The sequence below is a fragment of the Myotis daubentonii genome, chromosome 17 (genome assembly GCF_963259705.1).
Source record: "Myotis daubentonii chromosome 17, mMyoDau2.1, whole genome shotgun sequence".
Taxonomy (NCBI): domain Eukaryota; kingdom Metazoa; phylum Chordata; class Mammalia; order Chiroptera; family Vespertilionidae; genus Myotis; species Myotis daubentonii.
The window spans coordinates 10,149,054-10,170,220 of record NC_081856.1 but is presented as its reverse complement, the minus strand read 5'-3'; the positions used below and the strand labels follow the sequence as shown (position 1 = coordinate 10,170,220).

Below are 21,167 nucleotides of genomic sequence, written 5' to 3'. Positions count from 1 at the left end.
CAACCAGACACTTCTCTTTAGGTCACGCGAGAGTCCTCCCCCTCCCCATGCCACAGAAAGTTATACCCCCCTACCCCCGCCCCAGTGCACATGGCCAGATGGGGAGTATTCTGGAATCTCTAAAAATGACCAGAAATCAAAGACTTTAAAAATTCCCCTAACTGGTTTAGCTCAGTGGATAGAGCGTCGGACAGCAGACTAAAAATATATCAAAGCGGAGTCTGATCGCTGTGACATTTGTTTTTTGTCCAATACATCACCTCTAAGTTCCTAGCTCCTCCATTGCACCCGCAGGGAGGCGATTCTGGCTTCTTTTCCCACAAATCATCGCTCTGCTTTTCCTCCCTTCAACCCGGAGGACTTGCAGGACCTCCCGTTTCCCACCGGGAACCCCCGGGGGCAGCCTCTGCCAACAGCCAGGCTCCCACTGCAGGACATCATGGACTGTCGGGGGATGTCTTTCTCATTCATCCTTTAGGGTCCATCCCATGATTAAACATTAAAATATAAAAACTTATGAATCACCGAGCCTCGAAAATGCAATGCCAGATATCTAAGCTCTTTAAAGCAACTCTTTAAAGAGGATACATTCCGGTGGCTAGTCTAGAAAGACATCAACACAACTGACAAGTCCAGTTCCCTCTACCGGTGAAATAGAAGAAAATATTATAAAATAGACCCAATAACACTAACAATGGTGAACACTGGCTTCGATGTTCTATTCTTCTTCATACTTATATTTTCTAGCTTCTACCACGGACGCATAAACTATGTAATAAGTTTTTAAAAGGGCTTCAAGAGCACAGTGGATATGATCCATATCAAGCCGGCAAACCAGACAGAGGCAGCGCTGCTCCGATGCCGTCACGTTCTCCTAGGGAACCTTCTGAAACACTGCCGGCATCTTGGAAATGAAGAGAAATATTCCCTCCCCTGGAGACCTCCCTCGTCTCCCTGAGCTGAGTCCGTTACTCCCTTCTTCATATTCCCGCAGCACGCTGTTCTACCGCTGGCATCCCAGCAAACATATTTCTACACTCAAATTCTCGATTCGCGTATCGCATTTCCCCCCTTCAGCTCCAAGCTCCCCCAGGACCAGGACGGCAATGCGTTGATGCGTGTGGCCGGCCCCGTGACAGTGTCTGACATGTTATCAGTGTCCAGGTTTCTGGGATGAATGAGAAGTGTGCTCCCCGCAAATTCGCCCGATGGTAACTGGGCGCCTGGTGAATCCCACCGGAGGTGCCCATCGCGTGCATCAGAGAAGCCAAACTCGCGTGTGACTGGGAGCAACCCCAACACCCACATTTTCCAATGTCACCTTGACAACGGCAAGAACAAGCGTGTAGCTGTCGGTGCACAAGCAGACCCTGCCTGGGAGTGAAGGAGAAGGCACGCCCCTTCGAACAGGGTTTCTCCTTTAGGGCTGACGAGCTGATGTGTATTTCTAACAATGGTGGTGGATACAGGACTATTCGTCTTCTTCTTTATAACTTTCACATGTTCTTACGCGTCTTTCGTATAATTCAGTAGTCACTGAAACCATTAAAATATTTCCGAAGACTTTTTCCCTTGATTTAACACACATACTGTAAACACCATGTTCTGGGCACTATGTTTTGGGGGGGTTGGACATGAAGAAATCATATGTGGCGGACACAAATACAACACAATAGGACACCACTTACACAAGGGCTCCCAGTTTTACAGAACCCAGAAAAACGGTCTGCCCCATCATTCTTCCTGCTTCCCGTCCCGCAAGGGAACGAGGAAAACCTTAGGACAACCCTTGCGAGAAGGGAAAAACGAACTACACCCAAATGCACAGCTCAGTAAAAGCGACCAGGAAACACGTCGAGCCACCTCCTGCCTCTTTTAAAGGAAAAGTGGCTCTTTCCTTCACTCTCCATTCTTCTCTTGAGCTTTGTCCTGCAGAGAACCTTGAAACTTTGAAAGGTGTGCTATGTGGAACCCCGCAGCGTTAACAGAATTTTAGGAATGAGTCAGCTCAGCCCCGATGGTCCTCCCTGAAGCCTCCCCAGGGAAAGAGCCACCCTCCATCTGCTTACCACGTGTGTTGGTAGCCATGTCGGCCACTTTCTGAAAGGCGTCCAAGAAGGCAGCTGCCGCTACTACTGTTGTCCTAAAATACAAACAGATGACACAGGCATGAGGAATGTCATTAGCGCTCAAGGGCTAAAACCTCCGCGGACTGCACGTTATCCTCAGGACAGCCGAGCCAGCTGGACAAGGACGGCCTTCGGCTTTGTGGTCCCACTTTGTTCTTAGGAGGTGTTCCTCCTCCTCACATTATTCGCAGCCCTGCCCCAGTAATGCCCAGCTCCTTGGGTGCTAGTCAATAAATGCCGGCAATTCCTCCCATGCCCTCCTGCCCATTACCCGGTAAAATTTCACAAAGGAGGGAAAGACAGGTGTTTCTACCGAAAAGAAAAAAAAAAGTTTAAAAATATCAAGGGTACCGGTAAAAATTAATTTTAGGGTAGGAATCTTAGCGAGAGAGCATCTGATTTAAGTAACTCATTTTAGAGAAGGGAAAACGGAGACAGCATCTACAAGGTGGCTTTCCAACTACGTCCAGACCAGAGCTGGGACCTGTAGCCAGGCCCATGACTCACAGCCCCATGCTCGTCCCACTACACGTCAATATCCTGGCTGTGTGACTTTCCCCCGAAATCGTAATCACAGTGAAACATCATTTTCCAACCTTAGAAGGCTGCCTCAACTGTACCTTCTGAATTCCTAACAGCTGAGAATAGGGAGGAGTTACTACACTCATTTGCTGGCCTAGAAATGATTTTGAATCCGTCATATGCCCTTGAGCACTATAAGATGCGCTGAGCGCTCTGCAGTCTCCTGTTTCCTGGAGCTGGGATCCGAGATGTCATCCAGTGAAGAGCAGATGGTGGATCCTCCAAACACGCAAGCCAGCCTCAAGATCTGTACTTTACAATCGAGCTCTAACCTGATGTAATTTCTAAGTATTTTACATATGAATCCAGTCTTTACTGAGCATGTGTATGAATGCAATGTTGCTGAAGAAAGGAGATGAGGATAAAGATGAAAAAGGAAAGAGTTCAAAACAGCGACATAGAAAAGAAATGGCCTTTAAATATAAGCAACAGTGGCAATGAAACAAAAGGCTCCTGGCGCTCAGCGTGGTCTCCGGGAACACCAGGCACCAGTCCCTGAGCGCTGGGCTTCCAAATGAGGCCTGATATTTTCCATTCTGCTCAAGTTTAAATATATATCTGTATTATTGATTTCAAAGAGGAAGGGAGAGGGTGAGAGAGATAGAAACATCAATGATGAGAGAGAATTATTGATCAGGGCTGCCTCCTACACACCTCACACTGGGGATTGAGCCCGCAACCCAGGCGTATGCCCTGACCAGGGATCGAACTGTGACCTCCTGGTTCATAGGTCGATGCTCAACCACTGAGCCACACTGACTAGGCTCTGCTCAAATTTTTTTAAAAAATGACATACAAGAACAAAACCATAACGTCAGAAATCCCACCTTGAAGCACATTTTTAAAAGATCTGACATCCAATGCAAACCCTGGAAAAGTTAGCTTTCTCAAACATTCTAGGATTTATAAATAGCTCGTTCTGGCGCACAATTAATATCTGACACAGTGGCTGGATTTATTCTCATTCGAGTCCATGCCGATCATCCAAATTTAATGAACCCGCTGTAGGGGTGCCTTGCGCATCACCCATCATCAGGGCCGCATGGAAAATGAGGTGGTCAGAGCTTTAACCACGGCTCCCAGTGAGTCACAGTTCAGCATCTGCTGTGTCACGAAATCTCTGAGGCCTCTCGGATCGGAGGGGACACACATGCAGCCACGGGCAGCAGGAAGGAGCGAGTCTCGAGTTTGAATGCTCCCAGGCTTACTTGCCTCTTCTACAGTCTTCTCTTCGTCCTTTCTCAAGCACAGGGAACTACACCATGTGCATGAGGCCCCTGGCGTGCCCTCAGCCGGTGCTAGGAGTCTGACAAAATGCAGAAATGGTCCCTGCTCTCAGGAGGCCTAAGTGCTGTCAGAAAATACAAAATGTGCTTTGTATAAGTGGCGGTAAGATAAGACTGCTCTAAGTCTTACTTGGGGTGTTGAATCAGTTAATTACTTGAAGCTTCGGCTTCCTCATCGGTAAAAAGGAAAGGGAGTCTTTTCCATGGTCCATCTTGAAAGCTTGCCAGACAATTAAATGAGGCCAGATAAGGAAAAGTATGTGTGTGTGGTGGGGGGAGGGCAGGTAAACGTAAGCGTCTTATTGTTTTACTGCAGAACACCTCCTGGATGGAGGCGAACCCATTTGAAATAAATGTAACAGTGGCCGAGCTGGGGGTGGGCTGCAGATGTAACGAACAAAGGGGAGGGGCCTGCATTCTGAGCAGAGGAGTTTGGATCCTTCGGCATAAAAGTAAGTAAGTTCTTAAGCAAAGAAATGGGGAAGCACTTGACAACTAGAGAAGGACTCCAGGGCCCACTGTCCGAATGGAGGCCCACTCCCGGCTCTGGACACCCAGGTTCATGGGTGGAAACCCAGGTTCGTGGGTGGAAACCCCAGGCAGGAAGGTGCAGGAACGAAGGGGAAAAGATCCACGTCTCCCGCGTTCCTCTCTTCTGATCTCCAGGGAGCCATGCCCTGTGGCCAAAGCTCTGGGCAGTCACCCTTGGGGTCCACAGGCAGAGGCCCACGAGCATCATGCCACCCTCCCGCCCTCTCTCTGTCATCCGCATAGCTTTTGATAAAAAACAAACAAACACACAACCAGAAAACCTACCTGCTTTGTTCTCCGGGAAACCATCCTCATACATCCAAACCAACCTATGTCATCCCCATATGCCATGAACAAGGGCCATGACACTGATTGCTTTTTAAAGGTCCCATCCCTCATGGAGCACCCGCAAAGTGCAAAAGTGCCCCTTCTTCCCACTGATTTATGGGCATATAGTCTTAGCAAGAAGATGCTGATATATTTCCTATTTCTTATCAGACGATATATGAACAAGCACAAGATGAAGCAATAAGAATAGCCCCTGGGAGCAGATCAGCACTAAATCTTATGGTTTTTTTGAAAGTGGCTTTACTGAGGCATCATAATTTGTATACCATAAGAATTCACCCCTTTAGGTACACGACTCGATGATTTTTTAGTAAATTTAGAGTTATGAAACCACCAAAGCAATCCAATTTTGGGAACATTTTCATCACCCCCCAAAAAATCCCTCATGTACACTTGTAATCAGTCTTCTTTTCCATTCCTGGCCCCAGGCAACCACCAATCTACATCTGTGTCTACACATTTGCTTTTTCTAGACATCTCATGTAAATGGGATTCTATAATGGTCAAGACTGAGTTTTAAACTCTTTATACAAATAGGCAGTAAGTAGAATGGACTCTGGAGCCAAACTCCGTAAGTTCAAATCGCTGTCTTTTACTAGCTGTGTGACTTTGGATAAGTTATTCAGCTTATCCATGCCTCAGTTTCCTCATCAGTATAATGGGTGCTTAGCTCTTGGGGTTCTAAGGTTTATTTAAGTTAACACATGCCTGGCACATAGTGAGTGCTCTATGAATGCTGCCCATTATTACTTTACATGTAACACCCCATTTAACTCCCAAAATTCCTGTGGAGGAGGCAGAGCAGATGAATTTAATTTTATATGTGCATCGTGGGGCCATCCCATTCCCTCCTCTGTCTATGGACATTGCCATTTTCCTGGGGAACACCTGCTTCTACTTACCGAAGCTGGGACTGCAGTTTCCCCGCTTTGTTTATGAAATCTTCCCAAACTGGGTAGCTCCCCTGCAACAGAACAAAGCCATCAATCAGTAAGTCACGCCGTGACAGACATCTGATTCAGACAATAACACAACACCCGATTCCGATTACACAGGAACAATCTTTGTATGCTCTCTTCCCTGCCGTCTGGCCTATGGCCCAGGTGATATATAAATGTATTGGCCCGGGAACGGGTTTAGAATGTGCTCAATCCTGTAATCGAGTCAACATACAGACACCGCTGGAACACGTTGGGCAGAATCTAATACATACAGTGATGCATCACTTTTTGAGTCAAAGATGGTGGGTCCAAATTCAAGATGTGCAGGATTATTTAAGGCTCTACCTTAAATATTCTGCATAGCCTGGAATGTACTTCCTGGGAAAGGCCCCCTTTTTTCTCCACCTGATCACGGCCCTGGCTGTTCTCACTCTTATTCCAAACGGTAGGGAGGAGGGAAGCAGAGGGACTGGGGCTCCTCCCAGGATAGGGGCCCACTGGGAAGCATCATCAGAATCTCAAGGTTGGGAAGTTACATAAATAGAGCTGCTCCACTGATGGCTTGAACCTAGCATCTAAATACAACAGGCGGCCCCCAGCACACTTAACCATCACATCACCCCCCCATGGCAGCCTATATCTCCCACCCTGTCTTATATATCCATGCAGCCCTAAGTCTATCCTTCCGGGCAACTTCACAGTTAAGTTTAATATTTGTCTACCCAATATTAAAATGGACTATTTCTGGGAGCTAAGATTTAGACCAATGGGTTTCTTTCTTGGTCATACTTTCCTCTCTGGCTATAGTTTGGATCTTGTTTTTTGTTTTTTTTAATAAGGTCATGTATCATTTTTACAAAAACAATAAAAGTCATTACATACACATTTTAAGATAAAATTAGAGGTTCTGGCAACAACAGCACCATGAATTTACAATCCATCCAAACCCTAAAGTGTCTTGCACACAAGCTTGCACATGGAAGTCTTTTCAAAGAACTGAAGATAACCAGCACATCCACCCATAGCTTTCCTTCCTTCAGCCGCCCCCCAAGTTCAATTCCATCTCTACCTGGGACCCTGCTTCACATCCCCACAGCATCCTGGGAAAATCCATCATGTCTCCCTACTATTTATTTATTTATATTGATCTTTAGAGAGAGAGGAAGGGAAAGGGAAAGAAAGAGAAGCACTGATGTGAAAGTGAAACATCCATCAGCTGCCTCCTGCACGTCCCCTATTGGGAATCGAGCCTGCAACCCCAGCATGTGTCCTGACCTGGAATCCAACTGGCAATCTTTTGGTGCAAGGAAGGATGCCCAACCAACTGAGCCACACCGGCCAGGGCTCCCTACTCTTTTTCTAAGCAAGGTACTCAGACATCAACTCAAACCTGCCGGTACAATTCTGCCAAGGCGAAACCAGAGCGGGGCCGGACACCTCCCTGCACCTGCACATTACATTTATATTAAGATCAGTAGCCAACCGACCAATAGGCGATGCAAAACAAACCCAGAGAAGCGGAAACCATGGTGACAGAAATGTCGCTTGTCATTGAATCATTTAAATATAGAACTAAGACTAAACACCTGGGGGGTTTTGGGTGCAGGACAGAACATAAATACTATGTTAAAAACAACACAGGCCACCTCTTGCTTTCGTTGTCAAGGGCAGGAGGGAGAAACTATGCAATGAAGTAAATCATCTCATCTTTCAATACAGAGGCCCAATAAATAGTCTGAAGCTGCAATTTAGCTAAAACTTAACCATTTCACCTTCCTAATGGCTTTAATAGTCTTTTTTTCTTACCCTTAGAGAGCAGTTTCTCAACCTGGCCACTGATGACATTTTGGGCCAGATAATTCTTTAAGGGGCTGCCTTGTGCATTACAGGGTGTTTAGCAGCATCCTTGACCTGCACTTGCTAGATGCCAGTCGCATTCACAGACACCGCTGGCTATGACACCAGAATGTGTCCAGGCAATGCCAGGTGTCCTCTTCGGGGCAAAACCACCCCTGGTGAAGAGGCACCGCGCCAGAGGAATAGCTGAGAAACTCATTTCTCTCGGCGCAGAAACAGTTCTCTGGAACTTAGCGATTTCTTTGGTATCACTTCAGTTTCAATTTTTCTGTTAAAGTGAAGTTAAGTATGTTTTTTATTTTGAAAATAGCATGCAGCGTATGAACACCTTGTTATGAAAGTGCCGTGTACACCTTTCTCTAGCAATCCAGTCTGTCTGACAAGGTGCAGGCAGACATCTGGAAAATTATCTACCAAACAGTAAAAGGGACTGTTTCTGGGAGTTAAGATCTGGAGCAATGGATTGCTTTCTTGTTTGTACTTTCCTCGCTGTCCGTAGTTTTTGTTGTTGTTGTTAATAAGCTCATGTATCATTTTTATGAAAACAACAAAAGTCGTTTACATAAAAAAAACCTTAAGATCAAATTAGAGGTTCTGGCCACAGCAGCACCATGACCCTACAGCCCGTCCAAACCCTGAAGTCTCCTGCACACAGCTGAGAGCGCACCCATCAGCTCTGCATCTGTGCCTCTGAGACCTGCTGGCCCAACTGCAGGCCTCTGGGTCGCTCCTCCAGGCTGCCATTTGCTCCCGTGGGCTGCTAGGCTGCACCAGGCCAGGGATCCTGTCTGACTGGTTCCTGGCAGAGGCCCTGAGGCAGCTCCACCCGAGCTACTGACTCCAACACCCATGCACAGGTCTTGTCACCATACTGCGCAGCCACACGGCCTCCATCCCATCTTCCTGCCCTGGTTCTTCAACCCAAGAGCATAACTTTATTTTAACTTATGTTGCAAAGGCTCAGGCTACCACCATTCTAGGTCCATCAGACCTTGTGGGAAAATCCAATGACCCACTTAACATATTTACTATTTTCTGATCCAGTCCAGATATGAACACCCCTTCTACACCCACATCCAAGTAAGGAAAGAGTGGAGGGCCAAGATCAGAGTCCGCTGGCTGGCCAGTAGAGCTCTCTGTCCAGATGGGCATCAGTGAGCATCCTTAAGAGTGCAAGAGTTCAACCAACAATTACCACCGTATCTAGCCATTCCTTCTCTTTCTGACCCACAAGGCAGTATAAGCAGCTTTTTGAAAAGCCCATGTTCAGACCACTGACCACCAACTTCTAGCCAAAGTCACCATCACCTCTCATCTACACCAAGAAGGACATGAGAGCTACCTCTTCCTCTCCCCAGCGCCAACCACTCCCATCCAGCGAGCCCTGAAGAAGGTCACTGACATGAACCAGTGGCAAGAAGCCTGAGCAGGAAGCATCGAGCCCTGAGTTCTAGCCAGGATCCTGCCAGTAAATGACTGGATGAAGTCACTTCACCCTCTCAGGGCCCGTTCCTCCTAATGATAAATAATAATGAAAAACAATTCCATCACCATCACTGAACACTGACATCACTGAACACTGAAAGAATGCAGGGAAGGAGTCAAGAACCCAATGCAGGCGTTCAGCCTCCTGGACCGAATCTTCACTCTCGTTTGCAGTGTGACACTGGGCAAGTCGCTGGAGCTCTGCAGGGGGACGGTGACTACTTCCCTGGGTTGGTGTGAGGAATGAACGGGGTCAGACATTAACATGCTCAGTAAGTGTTCAATACACAGCTGTGAGGATTGATCCAAGCATTTCTCAGGTTGTCGGGAGAGAAGTCGTAAACTCTCTAAGTCAGACCGTCCATCCAGGCGGAAGTCCCTCATTCTCCGTCCTCAGTACAGAGCCGGCTGTACACGGGTACGCTGTGTGTCTCACTGTGAGTTAACCGCAGTCACAGCAGAGCTAGGCCGGGGCGGCTGGGTGCACAGTGTCAGACGAAGTCTCTGCCGCTCCTAAGTAAATGGTGGGTAGAGTACGCCAATGCGAGATGAACGCTCCTGAAAATGACTGCTCAACCCACTTCAAACACTACTTACCTGCCCCCACTTGGAGCCCCATTTCAGTCTTTACCTAATTAGCAACCAAAGGAGGGTCCCCTCTCTCGTCAAGGGGTGCAGCACGCCGCTCTCGCCCACGCACACCCACTCAGCCCCAGAAGCCTGCCAAGAGCAGCTCTCTCCCGTCTTAATGATATTTGAAGTCTTTCAAAGTGTCAGGCCCACCTCTTTCAGGCAGCCTATAATTTAATGGGTTCTAAAAAAAAAAAATGAATTTCTAAGAACACAAGACAAAAACCTCCCTGTGTAAGAAAAAAATGTTAAGTGTGTAAATGTTATTAAAACTTAAAGGCAAGGTGATTTGAGTTGCTCCATATTTTTTTTTTAAAGTTTCTTTCCAAGTTTCTACCCACCTGAAAGTAGTTTCACTACAAAAACCCAAAAGTGTGGAGGAAGGGAGAAAGGAGGGAGAAGGGACGTGGAGAAGAGGTCACAGGGGCAAAGCCAGCGGCTGTTCTGGACTGCCAGACTTAGGCAAGGAAAGCACCCTCAAATTTCAAAAGAACTTGCAGGTAAAGACACCGTACGCCCTGAGGACCCTTGCAGAAGGCCATTCGAGTACAGCCCCTCATCGTTCCATCCGCGCCCCACCCACCAGGAGTCCCAGCGAGTCCTGTCCCGGGGCCATGTAGCTGCCCGGGTTTGAGGAACTCCCAGGAAGGCTGTCCGGGAGCTGTGGAAGTCTCGACACAGACCCCACTGCGGGGTTCACCAGAGAACACATCCAGGTTTCCACACCTTTCAGACGCATGGAGGGACCTGGAGAGTATCATGCGAAGTGAAGTAAGTCAGTCAGAGGAAGACAAGTATCACATGATCTCCCTCATATGCAGAATCTAATTAATAAACTCATGAACGGAGTGGATCCAGAGACATGGAAGCGTGGAACAGAGTGTGGAATCTCGGAGGGAAGGAGATGATCAACCAAAGACCTCGTATGCGTAGATGCATAACCCATGGACACAGACAATAGGGTGGTGAAGTCTGGGGTGGGGGACGGGGTAGGCTGGAGGGCTCAGTGGGGAAAGAGGGGGACATATGTAATACTTTCAACAATAAAGATATTTGTTAAAAATATTTTTTAAAATACACTGTATATATTTAACATGTAAAATAAAGGTTTCCTAACTTTCCAGACAGACCCGAATAAAAAAAAAAAAATGAGACTCCCACTGAGCCCCCGGCCTCTGCCAAGTCCCCAGGCAAAGGGAAGCAAGACTCCGCTGGGACCCCTGCATCTCTCTGCAGAGGGGGGCAGGCAGGTTTGCTGAACACAGAACTCAGATCACACCGGGTCGTGCGAGAAAGGAAAAGGCCCCTTACAGAAACGGGACGAGAACGCGGGTTTGTTCACAAGCACGGAGGACTCGCTCAATGACCTGCAGGACTGTCCCATGTCCTATGAGCAGCGAGAGATGGGCTTCCCTAAAGACAGGCCCTAACTCACAACCCTGCAGCCACGAGGGGCACATGCTGCCCTCACCACGTACACCACCCCCGATGGCGGTCCTGTCTCCAAACCTCCACGGGGATCCAACAGTCCTGGAAGCTGCGACTCAGCTGTCACCACCCGGCTCAGATGTCCCCTCTTCCCAGGCGCGCTCAAACGCACCTGCTTCTCCCACGTCACACAGTTGTCCACCTCTGAGCCCGAGTCTCCCCACTCAACTGTGGACTCGAGGACTGAGAAATGAGGAAGGAAAAGCATTTCCAGTAAGATGGACAGCAGGGAGGCAGAGAGGACCTGAGCAAGAGGGTCCAATACAGTCCAGGAAGGATCCAGGGAGCGGGAAGGCAGGGAGGCAGAAAGGACCCAAGCGGGCTCTGCCCCAAGGGCACTGCAGTGGAGCAGCTGTGCTGGGAGAAGCAGGAGGTGGGCGGGGTGGACAAGGGGACCGTGAGCAGCCTTCAAGGGCAAGGCCCAGAGCTATCCACCAGCTGGACGGCAGAGGAAGACGAGGCGGGGCCTACATTCAGATGGCAAGTGACAAAACTCCCCAAGCCAGCCAGGTGACCAGAGGACCTGGCTGAGGGGTCCCACACCTGAGAGCAACCTGGTGCCCTGGGCAGTGGGGAGGAGAATGAAGTCATTGTCTTATTGCTGAGGAGAAAGGCCTACCTAACTTTCAACTCCCCACGAGTTTGGTGGCCACCTAAATAAGTATGTGAGTTGGCTTCCCCCTCCCCACCCTCAAGGTTGAGCTGGGGCACAGCCCTGCGTCTTTCTCCTGTCCTTCCTGGAGGCTGGGCAGGCCCCTGGCCTTCTGCAGGGCGCAGGACTCAGCCGGTGGCCATTCTGGCTTGGGTTCTGTTTTGCTTTGTTTTGTATCAAACAGAAGCCCAGGATGGCCTCCCACGCGCGGAGCAGAAGAATAAACTGTGTAAGGCACTGGCAGGGCTGGTTCGCATGGGCCATAAATAACGCAAGGGGTGCCTCTCCCAGCCCAGCCCGCGGTGACAGCGCGGCTTCAGAGGACAGCTGAGGGAACCAGACACCACCAGGAGCGTGGTGGAGAGGGGGCGGTTTCAGAGAGATGGAGGAAACTCGCAGGAAGAAGAAGGACTGGGCTTAGCTGAGAATAAAATAGGGACCAGCGGGCACAGGCTATACACTGGCACAGGCTATAGGGAATCGGGCTCCAGCTCAAAGACCTCTGTCCCGTCCACAGGTTCCGGACAAAGGCTGGCTCCCCAGTAGTTACGACTGATGAGAATCCAAGTCATGGGTATGCCACTGACAGGTAACCTCTCAAGCTCCTCTTTCCACCTTGACAAGCATCCCTGTCACCACCATCATCATTTTCTAAACAGCTGCTAGGTGTCGGGTACTTGTATCAACATTTCTCACACCTGGGGATCTTGCAAAAACGCAGGCTCTCATTCCTGGGGTTGAGGTGGGGCCGGGATGTTGTGCGTTTAATTGGAGTGATGCCGTGGTCCCCAGACCACACTCTGAGAAGCACAGCTGGATAGATACTCATTACAGGCTGACTACCCCACGAGGCAAGGACTACTATTATTTCACAGCCAAGGAAACTGAGGACCAGCGAGGTCTAATCTGAAATTTGATCCCAGATCTGACCAACTTTGTGGGCCAAGTGCTACCCTGATTCTGGGAAATGCAAGCAGCCAGATGAACAGCCCCAGCCTCCGGGTGCAGCCTCAGGGCCACAGAAAACCAGTCAGCAGGCAGGCGGGGTCCTGCTTCCTACTGGGGTCCTGTAGGAGCCTAGACAGAGTAGAATGTGTGTGTGTATGGGGGGGGGGAGGGACTCCCTAAACACACAGCCCCCAGTTACAGTGGCAATGCCCTGAGGGAGCTATAATGTCACCCTAGAAATGGTCGGGACCCTCAACCAAGTGAAAAAGAAGACAAAAACAAAGAAAAGTCCTTTGCAGAAAAAGGTCTTATAGGAACGCACTAGAAATGTTCACAGTTGCTGTCCTCAGTGCTATGATTATGGGTAATTTTATCACATCTTCAGGTTTTCTGCGGACCTGGAACCAACCTGCTGCTACCAGGAGAAGGGCAGTGTCTGAGCATCTCCGTGGGCTGCTGCGGCCCCCAGGTCCCTCTGTGGATCTGCGGGAACCTCATGGGGTGAGCGCAGCCCACGGCATCCCTCCCCTCCTTCTTCTGGGCACACCCCTTGGTGAGCTCAGACTTTGGGGAGATGAAGAGCTCAGCTTCAAGAGGAAGCTTCTGACCTCAACAGCAGCGCCTCTGGACCCCTCGCCGCTTGAAGTGCAAGGCAGGAGCACCGGCTCCAGAGTGGGTGTGCAGGGTGCCGGGCGGCCCGGGCATGCCTGTCACAGCTTTGTCCCCAAAGCCACCCGTCCCCACCCCATCCTGCGGGAGGAAGGACTCCCGAGATCCTCAGATGAAAGGCACTGTGTAAGCCCATCCATCAGAGAAACCATCCCTGATTGGAGCTTGCCTAATCCACTAATTATCCCTGTCCATCAAGTGGATGACAGCCCTGGAGATAATCAATGGTTGCTTCCTTGCACGCCCCCCCTCGCCCACTTGCCCAAGCTCACCAGCAATACTATGCCTATGAAAGAGAAGACTGACCACAAAAGGTGCTCCCCCCACCCATCCACCCTTCAAACTGCCCCATTTGTAACTCTAACACCCTAATTAAGTCAAGGACATCCTTCCTCCTGTGTTAGGAGGTTCCAGGCCCAGAATCCCCATGGGTAGGTCTTCACTTGCAATAAGAAAAGAAAATAAGAAAGAAGAACAAATATGTCAACCGCATGTTCAAAGTAGTTCAAATGTATTTCATGGTCATCGTTAAGCACACCGTCTCACTTTACATAGACCCGAGGGGGCCAACGGGCGTTCACTGCAACCCTGGGAGGGCAGGCAGCAGGACCCGCACTCAGCGCATCCCCTTTTCCCTGGAGAGCTAAGGCACGGAGAGCTTCAATAACTTTAACTTCCCAAAGGTCAGGGAAGGGTTTGCCCTCACACCTAATTTACAATGAAGTGCTCCCCAAGTTTGCTCAGCTCTTCTGAATACAAAACTGTCCCATGGATTCCCCTAAAACTTACTGCTCCTCCGCAGCTAGAAACCTGGGGACTCGACATCTAAGCACCTAGCACCGGGCTGGCTGCTCTTACCCAAACCCAAGTGCCGTAAGGGACGTCAGTGTCCAGTCCGGCCTCCTCATGATAAAAAGTACCTATCTACCCCCTCTAACCTTTGTCCCACTACACAGAGTCCAAAGCTGCTGCTGCAGTTGTTTATTCCTGTTTATACGTGTCTGCAAGAGATAAGGAACCTAAGCAAAATACTTGGTGACGTGCATTCCCCATAAAAATGTCAAGTGCTGTTATTATCACTCCGTGTTCGCACGCCTGCACTCACTCACCCACTTCTCCCTGGAAGCGCCCTCTCTGGCTGGCCCCCACCCAACTCCACAACTGCTTCTGCCTTGTAGGAATCAGTTCTTTTAAAACATATATATTATTGATTTCAGAGAGGAAGAGCCAGGGAGAGGGAAAGAGAAACATCAATGATGAGAGACAATCATTGACTGGCTGCCTCCTGCATGCCCCCCACTGGGGACTGAGCCTGCAGCCCAGGCATGTGCCCTGACGGAATCAAACCAACTTCCTGGTTCATAGGTCAATGCTCAACCACTGAGCCACGCCAGCCAGGCAGTTCTTCCTGGGGGTGATCTCTCCAGCCCCCTGAGTACCTGGTAGGAACCCTGCCTGTGCTTGGGGTTTTGTTCTCCCCGGCGAGCACCTGTGTTCCTCCTCTACTCACTTTGAAATTGTAAGCTCTCCCGACTTGTCAAATCCACCCTGGGGAGCAATGGCCATACCACCCTGTGCGCACATCTGTGTGCTCTGCCACCTCCCACCAAACAGAGCCTCCTCCACACCCCCAAACCCCACCCGGCTGTGGGAATGACGCCCAGTTGAGCATCACCAGAAAGGGCCATGGCTGAGTGTGTCACTTCTCAGTCGCTGCCCTGCTCTGGGTGTCTTCCCACTGATGTCCTTCTTTCCTGGAGAGAAGGGCCTAATGGGCAGTCATGTCCCAGAGTCTTCAAGGACCCGTGGGGTCTAGGGCTTAAACGCCTGGCTCTAGAGTCTGACTGCCCAACCTCAGATCTACCCCCTGGGTGACCAAAGTTACCTAGTCAGCCGTGCTACCCTGTCTTCATGTATCTGTAAATGATGCCCATGGCAGTCCCCACCTCAAAGGATGGTAACGAGAGTAAGTGAAATAACCAAGTGCTTAGAAGGGTGACTAGCACTCAACAAATGCTGGCGATGACTGTTTTAATGAGTCAACAAACAATGCCAGCCACCTTGACTAGGACATTTAATGAGCACCTACTATGCTCAGGCGACTGGTGGGGTGAAGGCCATACAGAGATAAGGGAACACTAACATGGAAGCCACCGATCCCCCAAGCCTTCAGAGGGCACCAAGACCCAAATTTAGAGGAATGGAAGGTGTGGTTGGTGCAAGCTTTAGGGATGGGGAGTGATGCCTCCCCCAGGTCTCAAAGGATAAGAGAATTTTCCTGGCAAACAGGAAAAAAGAAGGAAGGGAGGAAGCATTCCCGCAAAAGAAACACAATTAGCAAAGAAAAGGAAGTAGAGAAGGTGACTCAAGTCACTTAGACAGGAGTCACTTTTTCACCTGAAACACATTCCAGGCAGGTGTGATGTGGGGGTTGGTGGGGGGAGTGAGAGATCCCTCCTACTCACTTCATGAGCTGCAGAGGAGGCTCTTGGCAGCTCGGGGTGGCCCAAGAGCCACCCCCACTACTACCTTCTCATGGTATAACCCCAGCACGACCTACCAGATACCAGGGAATGTCTGCTAGACCTACAGATAGCTGAGCCCCACCCCAGATCTACACGGTCAAAATCTGCGGGGATGGGCCCAGGGACCTGCATTTTACACAGCCCCCCAGGGGACATTCAGGCTCTGCTCACTAACATCACAAACAGCAAGGACTGAGAATCCTCGCACTAGAGAAGATGCATGTCCTTCTGAGGTCTTGGCAGCTGCAGCCCAGCAATTTCCATCCTAATGCTCCTTGCGATGTTATCCCTGGTGACGAGCACTCACACATGGGAATGTGAACTGATACTCTCTTTCTGAAAGGCATTTGGCAGTGGGTTCCGAACGCCTTGAAACGTCCATACCTGACGACAGCAATTAACTGAGGCCACTGAGTATAGAGGCGACACAGTCATCGCCGTTTCTGGTGTCATTCCCAGCGGCCCGGGGTGGGCTCTGGGAGTGTGGAGGAAGTCCTGTTTGGTGAAATGTGGCAGAGCACACCAACTGTGCCCAGTGCTGTCAGGCCACTGCTCTCCAGGGTAGATCTGACAAGCTGATGTCACCGCCTGACTTAGGAGAGTTTACAATGAAAAATAAATAGAGGTGCTCATCTAGGAGAGCAAAATCCAAACAGTGTGTAGCGACAAGGATACACTCATTGCAGTGCTGCTTACAATTCATTAAAACCTGGACACAGCCTCAACACAAACCAGCATGGAACCGCCTCCCACCTCAGGGCCTTTGCACATGCTCTTCCCCAGCCTGGCGCATTCTTCCTCTGATACCTACATACTTCATAAGCTATGCTCACAGGGCACCTCCTCTGAGAGGCCTTCCCTGACCACCCTATTTAACAACAACGACACTACCCCTGCTTTATTTTGCCCCATTGCACATAATCTTCCTGATCTATGAGAAGTGACTGATTTACTCAGTGTGTCAGTCCCCAATCCACTAGAATGTAAGTTCCAGGAGGGCAGGGCTTTCTGTCCATTTTATTTATTGCTGTATCCCTAGCACTTAACAGAAAACCTGACACACAGTGGGTCCTCAAACACATCTCGACTAAATGAAATGAACTACAGACCTACCAAACAACGCAAGGCCACGCAGCCACTAGAACTGCCGCGGCTTATGATGACACGTATAGAAAGGCCGTATAGCGAGAAGCTAAGTGAAAAAAGAAATTTCGGGCACAGCAGAGGCCGCACCAGCCTTCCTCTAAAATGTGTGCGCATAACCCACTTTGCGACCCAGTGGCTACGGGTGACTTTGATTTTTCACTGAACTGAAGTTTCTCCGTTTGTCTTCCATTAACTTTACAGATCTTGCGTAATCTTTGAGAAGTACTCCCTCATGAAATGCTCTCAAAACATTTGCTAATTTATTTTTAGGAAAAAGCCTCCTCCTGGGTGACTTAATCAGAGTGTCCCTAATTAAGGCCAGGCCGACATCAAAGAGGACAGGTTCCAGGGGACCCCTGCCCAGGTCTACTTCTGGTTGCAAGATGGCCTCAGTCCCTCCCAGCCCGGCCCCGCCTCCGAGTGCTCAGATGCCAAAGGCTGGGCCATCAGCTAGCTACTCCTGGCTCTGCTCCCCGCTACTTGCTTCCTATTGGGGTGCCTCATCCAATTATTCAGGCGCAGATCACATCCTGCTGGAGAGCTGGCTTTAAAGGTTCAGTAAACAATCACTTCAAAACAAAGAGCGACCATCAAACCAAACTCAAAGACTTCCTTAATGGCCGCTGCTCAGCTGCAGGAGCCAGGCTCAAGCAAGCCAGGCCTCTCACGTGCAACTGAGTGAGGCCTGTCTCCCTGGGAACTAATCTCAGGGCAGGCCAGCCTCCTACTGCAAACACCCCCTTCCTGTTTAGCACTCGGCCATGTGTGTGCACAGCCGGTTACTGGGGTGACCCTGATGGGAGGGGGTTTCTCCTGCAAAACAAACATGTGTCATGTGGTTGTCTCCTTGGACAGCCAAGCCCTTAGGTCTCACACTCCGCCTACTCCCCACATACTTCCCTTCACTGACAACTTAGAGACAGTGGCCAGGTGAGTCAATTGCCCAACAATGTCATGTCATCGGCTGGATCAAACTCTTCAAGCAGAGTGAGGCCCCTGCAGGTTCTTGAAGCAGCTCAGAGAAGAGCCTAGATCTGTATGCTTTATCTGGTTCATCCTGACTCCTAGTCATCAAAAGATCAATGACATACACCCACTCCAGAATCTGACAATGAAATCCTAAAATACTATGCTGTAAGAGACAGTGCAGCCTGGTGGATAAGAGCACAGGCTGGAGTTGGACCACCTAGGTTCAAATCCCAGCTGCGCCTCTTACTAGTTTGATAAAGTGGGCAAATGGCTTAACCTTTCTGCACTCAGTTTCCTCATCTGTGAAATGGTATCCAAGCAGTAACTACCTCACTGGGTTCTTATTTGTAAAGCACCGGTATATGCCTGATTGTGCCAATCAAATGCTTTTGGAATATGGGAGATGAAACTCAGCTTGGGTGTCACCTGTACCAAAAGTCTCCCCCGACTCTGTCCCCCGATTCAAATGAGAATCAGAGCCCCTCCCCAGGACTCCACGCTGACATCTGTCATGGTGCTGATCACGCTGGTTGCTAATTCCTTGTGTGTTCCTCTCCTAGACTAAACAACTTTAGGGTAAGGACAGCGTGTCTTGCCAGAGTTGTACCTCCACCACCCAGGGGTGCCTGGCACACAGCAGGCACGTCATCAATTTGTTGAATACATGTAATGTGTTCCCTCAAATGATTTATTTGCTTAAGAAACATTTCACTCCTGTCTCCACCGCATTATAAAGGGGAGACGCAGGTTTCTTGTATTTGCTGAAACACCTGAGTGCGGCGTTCAGCAGGGTACCCCACTAGAAATTACCAGGGTAGCTCAGACACACAGAGCAGTTTATTTAGCAATTACTCCGTGCTAAGCCCTTTACACAGACTTTCTCGTTTATTTCCCAACAACTTTAAGAGGGAAGTTATTATCCCCACATTTCACAGATAGGAAAACCAAGGCTCAGGGAGGCTGAGTAACTTGCCCAGAGTCATAGAAGTGGCAGAGCCAGACGTCAAAAGGCAACCACTAAAGGTGGAATGCCATAAAAACACGGTGGAATCATCACAGAATGCGAGAAGTCCCTGCGGGTATCTTATCTGACTTGGTGGGAAGAGGAGGGACCAGAAATTATGCAACTTTCTGGTGAGGCCTTGAAAGACGGGAAAGATTTCATTAGGCAACAGGGCAGAGAGGGTCCTCCAAGCTCTATTGGGGCAAACAGGACGTGGTCAAGGAAGCCAGGGACCCCGGGCTGGGGAGCACTGGGCACGGAGCAGGCCACTCAGCTGGGCTGAGCCCCAGGGCTCCCTGAATGCCAGGCTAAGGCAGGGGCCACAGCAGGCGGGCCGGCAGTCGGGAAGAACCCAAATGTGGCCAATTCTGGGGAAGGACAGAGTGTCAGCGGGAAGCTGCTGCCACAGGGCAGGCTAGCGGCACACAAGGCCACTGTTCTGGTGGTCACTCCAGAAAACGAAGATGCAAATAATGGAGACAGGAAAAGCTGGTCTTTACAAGCAACTCCTCCCTCCCTCTCTCTCCTTACCCTGGTGTAAACATCTCTTTAAAAAAAATTTTTTTAAACATTAAATGCTCTGGGGACCTCAGCCTCCCCGCCCTCCCTTTATATCCTGACACTGGGATTGCAAATATAGAGATGCAAATAGGGGGCCTGGCTGAGCCAGATGAGGTTATAATGAACTGGGGAGTAATTTACTTAGCAAGAAAAAAAAACCGCAACTTCCCCATTTCCTGCAACTTCATTGGGAGCTCTAAATACAGCTGGGTGAGGGGTGGGGTAGTGTTTGCTCTAAGAAGTGGTGGAGATAATTACTACACTGATTTTGAGAAGTCAGAATTCTTCATTCCTCATTCTACAAGACAGAATGATACGGGCGACAAATATTTGGGCGCCTGCACGCCAGGCACCATATGAACCCTTCCACAAGCATTATCCCATTTCAGAATCCCTGCAACAACCCTAGAAGGTGGGTACCGACCCATTTGGCAGAACGGGAAAATGAGGCTCAGAGAGACTCAATAACTTGCCCACGGGATTTAAAACCAGATCTCTTTGACTCCACAGCCAGCAGTACTTCTAGAATTTCTACAGGAGGGGTTGAGGGGCGATAATGTGGCCAGAAGGAAATACAAAGCAAGCACAATATTTTTACTTAGATGGTGTTATAGGTCCGCACTGTCCAATATGATGACCACTAGCCACATATGGATATTTAAATTTAAACAAATTGAAAGTGAATAAAACTTAAAAATCAGTTCATTGGTCGTACTTCAAGTGCTCAACAGTCACATGTTGCTAGAGGCTACCACATCTGACAATTTCCATTATTGCAAAAAATTGTATTGACAGGACTATTACGTATCAACTAATAACAGCCAAGTATTCTAAAGACGCTTTTTCTGTTATTTTTCTATTTCAACCTATTTAGTGTTATTTCACAGTAAATTTACTGTTATTTTAATTCGTGATAAAATACACATACCCTAAACCGCCAGAAAGAGGGACAAGTGGGATCTAGAGCCAATGAACCCCGAAACATCGCCGGAAGCAATGATGATAAATTGGACGTGGCACAACCTGAGAAGGCAGGGAGGGCCCTTTGGAAAAGACGATGGGGCTGGGAAAACCGAAGGCAGCAGCGAAAGAGGAAGACCAAGGAGCAGCTGGACTGGCTCCACGACAGAAGCCCTCGGTAGAGTCCTCAGGAGCCGAGCAGGCTGGGAGGCTAGGCCATCACTCATGCATAGGGTCGCCAGGAGACGGAGCGGACTCAGGGTGCGTAACACACGCACATATAAAATGCACCATCCTGTTAAGCATACAGTGTTAAGCACATTCCCATTGTTGTACAGCCACCTAAAGATGCCTTTACTCAGATTTAGGGAAGGTGGAGAAAACCCTTTGAAGGTGATGAAATTGTGTACAGCTCAACGTTCCTCAAGCCTGGCTACACATTACAATGACCCAGGGG

The 21,167-nt window shown here is 49.3% G+C and overlaps 1 protein-coding gene across 17 annotated transcripts in view; it reads right to left on the bottom strand.

The window, feature by feature from the left end:
- The window catches only part of MTSS1 (MTSS I-BAR domain containing 1), a 134,072-nt gene that overhangs the window by 104,566 nt on the left and 8,339 nt on the right, over positions 1-21,167 (bottom strand). For 16 of the 17 annotated variants that reach the window (XM_059672736.1, XM_059672738.1, XM_059672744.1 and 13 more), the window contains 2 exons: positions 5,779-5,840; positions 2,070-2,143 (listed from right to left, as the gene is read on the bottom strand). The exons of the other annotated variant lie outside the window; for it this stretch is intronic. In XM_059672736.1, the coding sequence (XP_059528719.1) occupies positions 2,070-2,143; positions 5,779-5,840 (136 nt within the window). The remainder of the gene's footprint in view (positions 1-2,069; positions 2,144-5,778; positions 5,841-21,167) is intronic. 17 annotated transcript variants of the gene reach the window in all.